At 35.3% G+C, this 9126-nt stretch overlaps 1 protein-coding gene across 3 annotated transcripts; it reads right to left on the bottom strand.

Moving 5' to 3' along the window:
• Positions 1 to 1115: 1115 nt before the first annotated feature.
• On the bottom strand, positions 1116 to 5248 carry LOC109239399 (pentatricopeptide repeat-containing protein At4g01570). 3 transcript variants are annotated; one of them, XR_002069894.1, is made up of 3 exons: positions 2717 to 5248; positions 2549 to 2617; positions 1116 to 1830 (listed from the first exon to the last, which is right to left on the bottom strand). XR_002069894.1 is itself a non-coding variant. In XM_019405957.1 (2 exons), the coding sequence occupies exon 1, from the start codon at positions 5198 to 5200 to the stop codon at positions 2750 to 2752; it is 2451 nt and encodes an 816-aa protein (XP_019261502.1). In that variant the 5' UTR covers positions 5201 to 5248; the 3' UTR covers positions 1116 to 1793; positions 2717 to 2749. The 3 variants fall into 3 exon arrangements, 1 of the variants encoding a protein (XP_019261502.1); XR_002069893.1 differs by having other exon boundaries at positions 1116 to 1793; XM_019405957.1 differs by lacking the exon at positions 2549 to 2617 and having other exon boundaries at positions 1116 to 1793.
• Positions 5249 to 9126: the final 3878 nt, after the last annotated feature.

The raw sequence follows: 9126 nt of genomic DNA, 5'->3' as shown, positions 1-9126 counted from the left end.
ATCTATCAATATAGTAGATACTTAAACTACAGGGATTCTACACTGAAAGGCTCTACATTTTACTACGCTAAAAGGCTTTATATTTTACTACGCTAAAAGGGCACTAGTATTTAAGCAAATAAATAATCTAAACTAAATAAAAACAACAAATATATTTTAATAACATAACATTCACGAAATTACATATAAAACAGTAAAAGAAATTTATGAACATTTTTATTAACAAAAAAAAATGATTTCTCAACTTTTAAATATATTTTTAAAACACTAATATCTTAATCCGGATAAAAATAACGTGCTAGTTTAATCGCAAACAAAACACAACAACAACATGGAAACACATTGAAGACAACTAATATGCATTATTATACGAGTTTCGACATAAACTAAATCGGAATATCTCGATTTATGTTTTTAGAAAAGTCGATAAATTGAAATTTTGAGCCCGAAACGAGGAAACCACAACAATAGAGGGCTTTTTAATGAACAAATATAACGCGGTATTATACCGCGTTATACTTTAACGGCATAAACACCGATAAAGTATAGGGTGGTATAATACCGCGTTATATATAGAAATGTAACCTTTTTTTTTAAGCACTAGAAACGTATTTTGAGTCCAAAAATCCAACATTTAGGTTTCGGACTCAGTCCCACTAACATAGATCCCAGATAACTTTATTCACCAAAAGGCTCTGGCAAATAGGAAGTGAACACTTGGGGTTTTTTGCGACTTTTGGTGGAATTGAACCCTGGTCTCCAATGATTTTCATCCCACTTCATTGAGGGGTGTATTGATCTTCTTACTCTTCGAAGAATAAAATATACAATAACAACAACTCAGTGAAATCGCACTACTGTGGTTTGGGGAGGATAGTGTGTACGCAGACCTTACCCCTTCCCCGAGGATATAGAGGTTGTTTCCCATAGACCTTTGGCCCAGGAAGACAATCGGAGAATACAATATATGAGGTGTTAATCCACATGTTTTTGCTGCCAATAGATGCATGCTTCCGTGATATGTTTTATTAACTTCTAGCTTTCTCTTATCTTCAAACTTATTCTCCCCTTGACATCTCCAATTTCGCCAGTCAGCAGCTCATTGGCCAGGAGCATTTCAAAGCAATCCACTAAGATGAGAAATAGCCATTGCGAGAGCTCAGTTATGTGCCATCATCAAGTTCCTGTCAGATGGTTTTCATCTGCTTCTTTGTTTCTGTAAATTATGAGTTTTGACAACCCTTTGCACTCACTTTTTCTATGAATTCTAGGCACTCAATTCAATTTCTATGAATTCAACTTCTTCCCGAGCCTCCTAAAATATAAGAATTTGTTCAAATGAAAAACTTAAGACATGGAGCCTGGAGAACGTAAGAGCATAATTTGGAAATGCAGAAATCTCATGGTCCACAAAGCGCTTAGGCAGGAGTCGCTTTGGCATGTCCTGTGGCCTGACATCTTCAAACTCCAGTAGCAGCTCCTTCACGGGTGCAGTAATGGGACCCGAGGAGCGTTCTATATCTTCAACGCAGAGGGTTGCCAAGAACGTAGCTTCATGTCTTTTGACCCCCTTCTTCAACTGCAAGGCCGAGATGTTCTCAGCGGCCATCTTCCTAGGCATGCACGGGATAATGCAGGGCTTGGCCCGTTTGCTCCCATCATCAGTAACATGTCAGCATACGCTACGGGCATGGTGTTGGTTTGCCTCAGGAACTCCAATCCAACTATCAACTCGAAGTCATTTATAATCACCACGCGCAGGTTGAATTTTCCTTCGTAAGGGCCAAGCTTCACTGGCAGAATGAGGACAATGTCAGGCATATATTGTCCCTGAGTTAACAAGTTATGCAAGTCATGTAACAAACCAAGCAAAACGAGAATCATATCTCTTGAAAACTCTAGTGCTGTATTTGGCGCCCTTCAAGGTCACTAAAAGAGAACAATAATAGAAGATGTGATTTTTAAGAATCTATCAATAAAGGGTATTTATATGGAGACTGATTTTTCATTTTTTATTTTCCTAATCTTGCGATTATAGTTCTTATAGTTCTGTATGCTATAGCTTCCGGTCTTCATAAATTTTTGAGTTGATCTGAACTCTGCATGACGGGTAAGATAGACTAAGTGGACCGGAAAAGCCCTAGCCAAATCCAGATTTTGAGCTCTAACCAATCACATTGCATTCTCAAAAAATCAGAACACTGGTTATAACGAATATTTAACCAAATGAATTATCTATCCTCTAAGTAGATATAAACTTCAGCCCTATGCCAAATAAGTTAATCAAATCTGACCACCAACATAATTCAAATTCAACTTCAAAATATAAACTCAAGTGTTAAAAGGTCAGAATGTGTTACCAATGAGCATACAAATACTCAATTTCTTAGGAAAAGGCCAGATGTATCAGAAACATGTTTGCTTAGAAGCCATAGATAAAACATAAAACAAGATCATTGCCAAACAGCGATTCAAACTTCAAATCTTCAGAGTATGCATTAAAAGAAAATCAAAGTAGTTCCTGGATTGCTGTTTGTAGAAAATTTACCTGCTTTTACATTCATGAAAAACAACCAACTCTATTCTGAATACCAGCCATATGAATTGCCCGCCATTACTTAAAAAAAACAATTTCCCACTTTAGACCAGAAGAACAGCTGTTTAAACAATGTTGCATACTATGCTGAATTCACTAGTTTATGGAAGAACATCATACCTGAACTCACTCCTCTAAAGCTGAAAGTTCTTCTCATAACGAGTTATCAACATTGGGGCGTTTAATGGACGCCTTCTGGTATCTCAGTTTTTCAATCTCCTTCTCCAGAAAGTCCAAAGTTGTGTCAGTGACATGATTGGGGGCACACCCTGCTTCCAACATCATCCTTAAAAACTTGTAAGCTTGCTTAAGCTGACCTGCCTTGGCATGAACTTCAATTAGTGTATTGTAAGTGACAACATCTGGATTGATTCCACTATCTTTCATCTGCCGGAAAAGCTTGTGTACTTCCTCAATTCTTCCAGCCTTCCCGAGCGCATTTATCAAGGTGTTATACATTACAATGTCAAGGTAACCCCCCTGTTTCATCAGCTTGTCGAGCACTGCACCAGCAAGATCAGCCCTTCCCATCTTTCCCAACCCCTGGATTATCACATTGTAAGTTGCTACATCAGCAGGGCAAACCTTCTCGCCCATTTCCTGTAAAACACCCAAAGCCTGGTCGAAATATCCCTTCTTGACAAATGAACCCATCATAGAGTTGTAAGTATAACTAACCGGGTCAGCACCCATGCTGGTGAAAATTTCAAATAACTTACAGGCCATGCTCAATTTTCCTTTGGCCAAAAATATTGATAAGAAGGTATTCACCATGCCAATATCAAAAGAATCTGCACCTTTAGTGTCTACTCGTTTTGCTCCGGTAAGAGAGAATGTTCTTGTAGCATGACTTTGGGAGCTCGCTTTACTAGCCAGCATGTCCATATATGGTGATGATGACCACGGATCCCTCTCATCCTCTGCCCCAAGGGCAGTATCAGTCGCAGGGTCTGTTAAATCTTCTAGGCTTAGAATATCACCAAAGTTCCCATTCGATGGAAAAATGGGTGTGAAATCCTTTTCTCTGCTCTGTGGAGCTTTCATTGTAACTTCCATACTGTCTTTCCACCTAAGAATAATTGGAACTAAATTGTTCTCCCTAACGTGTTTCACAAGCCTCTCTGTATAGTCCCAATGCCCCTCCCAGTAAATTGCAATCAAGAGAGAAGTAATGGTAACCAAATCAACAATAAACCCTCTAGCTTCCATCTCTTCCACCAACTTCAGTGCTTCATCAAGCCTACCTTCCTGACAAAGATGCAAAATGACAATGCTATAAGTAACCCCATCCACAAAATTATTACTTTTCTTCTTCAAATCGCAGAATAGGGTATAAGCAGCCAAAGCCCTCCCATTCTTAAACAAGCCATCAATAAGAATATTATAGGTCCAGCAGCTGGCTCGAACACCATCATCTTCAATCATTTTCTGAAACAAATTGCACGCATCTGTCAACTTTCTCGCCTTGAGCAATCCATTTAAGAGGGAGTTATAAACAATAGTATCCGGACGTATACCGTTATACTGCATCTCACTGAACACTTTTATCGCATCATTTATCAGGTAAGCCTTAGAGCAACCTTGTATAACAATTCGATAAGTATAAACATCAGGTTCCAAACCCGAAGATCCCTTCAATTCCTCCCACACAACAAGAGCATCCTTGACCTTCCCGAGCAAGCAAAGCACATGAATCAAGCTATTATAAGTGCACAAGTCAGGACTAAACCAACTTCCCCTTTCCTTCATTTCTTTAAAAAGACTCAAGCAACTAGACAAATCCCCCCAACAGCCGAATGCGTGAATGCATATATTATATCCCCATCTATCCAACGGAAAAATATTCTTCTTTCCTCTAAGCTTATCAAAAACTTGTTTAAATTCATCCCTCATATTAGCCCTCTTAAGACCAACAAGCAACACATTACATGCAACAGCATCGCTAATCCCAATGCTATTACCATTCCCATCATTAGTTTCCAACAATTTAAGGAAAATTGACAAAGCTAAATTAACTTGATTTTTTTTTACAAGTGCAATAAGTACAGAATTATATACATCAGGACTTAAACAATTAATATTAGAATTTTCCAGATTACTCTCCATGAATTCCAAAATCTCAAGAGCTGAATTAAAATTACCAGCTCGAGTAAACGAGTCGAGCAACAACTTAAATGTGGCCGAATTAAGCGACACTCCATCATGCTTCATGGAGTTGAGGAGAACGAAAATATCTTCCCAGTGATTGTGAGAATAATAATAGCAAATGGATCTGAACATTTGAGAGTACGTTTCGGTGGAGTGTTTGAAATTGGGCCTGAGAGAGCACCATTTGAAGAAGTCGAGTTTAGTGGCGGCGTCTAAATTGTTACGGCGAAGGATTTGAAGGACTAGGTTTTCTGATAGGGGAATTGAATCGTTGTATTTTTCTAGGTTACGTGTTCCTCCTGGTGCTGTCAAAGCTTTTGTAATTGAAGCGACAACGAGTAAGTTTCCAATCTTCCATGCTGCCGGAGACCTCGTGCCGGCGAATTTGGCTCCGACGACGGTGAAGTGTCTTCTAGTGTAGAAAATTGAGAGGTTTCTTCGTGCTTTTGTGGCCATACCAGCGGTAATGGAGCTGAAGGTTTTTGATTAATTGCATTTTGCGGGAGAAACAAAGATGGCGGAAACTAATGCTGTAATTACATTTTAAACCCTTTTTATTTTTGTTGTTTGTCTCAATTTCGCTTAATCAACCCGTTGCTTTTAGTAATTTGGTCAATTCAACTAAGTTACATTTTAAATTTTACTAATTTCAAGAATTTCAAAATAGTATAAAATAAAAAATAATTATAAGATTACATTAAAATCACAAAATTATATTCAAATAATCTATTTAAAATATTTATAAATTATAATTCAACTATGAATAATACGAAAAGTATGACATATATCATATTATGCAAATTAGTTGCGACGTCGTTACAACTCAAACATCAAATGTAATGTATTCGATGCGAATTCTTATATGTATCTCTTAAGGAGTAATGAATCTTGAAAGAATTTCGATACTATCATTTAATATTTTTTTAAATACTCTTTTTATTTAATATGCTTTCTATTTAAAAAAGAATTTATATAAAAACATATGAGTTTCAACAAATTAATAAAGTGACACATAATTCACCATATTATACCATGATAACTAATTATTAGTAAATAGTTACTAGCTAATATTGGGCTATTAAATTAATAAGTATTGCATCTCGTAAACATGAAAAAAATAATATCTAGGAAATTAATTATAAAAAAATTATGGACTATTATATAATAAAGACATAATAATAGTTAATAAATAAATACTTTTAAATGAAGATTTATTTAAAATTTACTATCATAGCAGTTTCAGTGAATAATATGCGATAATTTTTTTTAAATTATGACATAAAATACTCTCAACATAATGATTAATGATTAAGAAAAACGCAATTTTGAACGGTCAACGATTTATTAAGAAAATTTGAGGATTTACAAGGTTAGTTACACACAATTGCATAAAGTTCTATAAGTCGAGCCCAGTACGATGGGCGTTGGGCGTTGGGCGTAAGCCCCGACGGCCGAGGCGTAAGTCTCACGGAACTAAGCCCCACGCATAAGCCAAGCGTGTTTTACGAGTGCTCCGCCCCGGGGCGAGTCCCAATTCCAGAGAATCGGATTATAATAGCTTTCACATTTTTTTAAATAAAAAGTATATAAAAGGAGGGGAAACTAAAATTATAGGGGTTTTGACACAGTTACCCACAAAAAAAACTATTTACCCTTGTCTACCCATTTGTTTTCCTACCCATAAACTAATTACATTTCCTACCCATAGTAGGTTTTGTGGGAATTTTTCTTTATTCTCCGGTTCTCTTTTATTTTTATGCTTCTTTTCTCTTCTTTTTTTTTTTCTTTTCTCTTTTTCTTTTTTCTCTTTTTCTTCTTATTTTTTTCTTTTTATCTTTTCTATTTTCATTTATCTTCTTTTTTTTTTATTATTCTTTTTCTCTTCATAATCTAATTTTATTTACTGTTTTCACTATTTTTATTATTCTTTTTTTTTATATATTATTACTAACGAAAAATCAAATTGTGTACCAATTAAATGTAGCTAATACAACCAAAAAAATATTAACTAACATATGATACCAATATAGTATATAGCTATACCAACAGGGTATACAATTGTACGCAAAGAGTTAAAAAAAACTAATTCAATTATTAAACTGAAATAATATCAGTTGTCAATAAAAAATTTAAAAAATTCTAAAAGGATCTAATTGTAAGAGTATACCGTTACATCATATAGCATACTACAATTTTTTTTTTATTTTGCATTTTCAATTTGCCCCTCACGCTTGGTAAAAGCTTAAAACAAATTAAAAGGAAAAAGGCAAGTGAATTTACGGGTAATAAGTATACTATTATAGTATATTGTATACTATTACAGCATATTGTTAGAGTATCTTGCATATTATTATAGTATAGCATAACAATATATTATATACTATAATAGTATACTGTTGCAGTATAACTATATACTCCTATAGTATATTAGTATACTGTAGCGATATACTGTTTTGTAAACTATAATAGTGTACTGTTGCAGTATAGCTATATACTCCTACAGCATATTGTATACCGTAGCGGTATATTGTAGTTGTGTTCTTCTTCGATTTTCAACTGAAAATTTCGATCTCAATCACCTCAAATCAGCTCCAAATGCTATCAAATTTCAGTATGAACTTCCAGAACGTACTATAAGCAATATTTAACAGCACCCACTTTGAATCAAACAAGAAATCTTCAAAAATAAAATTGAGCTTCAAGCCCAACAATGGTGGATATTCTTAGTAATCCTTAATGGGAAGATTCTCAAAGGATGATATTAGCATGGGACCATGCAAATCAATTGGTGTTAGCTCAAAAAAAGTCAATTAATGTGTCTCTGCGTCTGAGGTTGAGTCAAAAACCCATGTAGAGTTTTTTTCCCAGAAAGTCGATAAAGAGGATGATTACCTCTAACTATATTGTTGTTGACTTAGTAGCATCTGGTTCTTCAGGGTCGCTAACTATATGTGGATTCTTGGAGTCTTCCTATTTCGTCAATTGAGGGGTCTAGATTGCAGATGAACCTTATTGCTTTGATATTTTTTCATCGCTTCCATCTCTGGCAAAGCAAGAACTGGAATTAGCGGGTAAATAGTTTGGGCCCCATGGGTAGGAGTAGTAAATAGTTTGGCCCTGGGCATTGAAGGATAAATAGTTTGGAATTAATGGGTATAAAGTGAGATTTTCTCAAAATTATATTGTGGAATTTGAATTATGACTTGTTATTTGACCCAGCTTGAGCTAAACAAAATGGACAAGTTGGACCGTTGACCATTTGTTGATTTGAATTGTTTTGACCCGTCCAAATTTGATTGTCTCAGCTTGAGCTAAGCAAAATGGCCAAATTGGATCACGGTCCATTTGTTGATTTGACTTGTTTTGACCCGTCCAAAATGATTGAACTAGCTCAATATTAGAGATAAGGTTCATTAGTTGTACTGAATATACAGTTACTCATATGTAGTCATACTTGAAATTATTGCATGTCAGTTTGCAAACGCCTTGACTTTTTCCAACCTACAAAAAGATATCGAACAGCTCAGAGACCAAGACTTATCTGATAAAAATATATTGATAACCTCCCTCTAATTTATGGACTAAAGTGGAAACCTTCCAATTTTTACAACAGCTGAGGGCCATACGAACAATGGCGGAATTATTAAATACAGTTTGGAGCATCAAATTGTCTTGAGTTGAATTGATTGGAGATACTAAGAGAAGAGTTGCAAAATATAAGAAACCTTATGAGGGTAGGGTAAAGGATTGTGCTACCTATCCCATTGTAGCTTGATCCAACACAAAAATTTATATTGTGTATATGTGTGAATTCTACAATACACGTACTAGTACAATAACTATTCGTAAAGTTTTTCACTTATAGGAGAGTAAAGAGTAAATTTTACGTATGTGGTATCAGGTATGGATTGAGAAGATTGACATTTCAATTGAAAGAGAAAAATATTTTTTACGAGGAAAACAAGTTGGTTAACTAATGTACAAACAAATCTCCTCCTTATCTCATAAGAAAAATCAAAAGCAGATTTTGTCATAAAGATCTGAGCCAGCGACTTGTTATAACTGAAATGTCCAGCAAGATCGTGGATGACAATTGTAAGATCAATAACGTCACAGGCTTGATTCATGCAAAGTGGAGTGTATGATTTTCAAAATTGAGAATTTTTTTCGCTTACCATATTCGATATCTATGAGATAAGTTCCTTAGAAAAACAAACGAACCATAATCAAACTCATCGCATGATTGCCACCTTAGAGTTAAACTCAAAGGGGAAAACCCCCAATTTTCAAGTTACTCCGCTAATAAATATTATCGCTATATTTTCCACCGTAGGCATACCAAAACTATAACAGCTTTTGTGGGGGGTGGGGGGTTTTGGGGG

Source organism: Nicotiana attenuata, unplaced genomic scaffold, assembly GCF_001879085.1.
Source record: "Nicotiana attenuata strain UT unplaced genomic scaffold, NIATTr2, whole genome shotgun sequence".
Classification (NCBI taxonomy): Eukaryota; Viridiplantae; Streptophyta; class Magnoliopsida; order Solanales; family Solanaceae; genus Nicotiana; species Nicotiana attenuata.
Note: the sequence above shows the minus strand (reverse complement) of the source record. Positions and strands in the feature narration are given on the sequence as shown.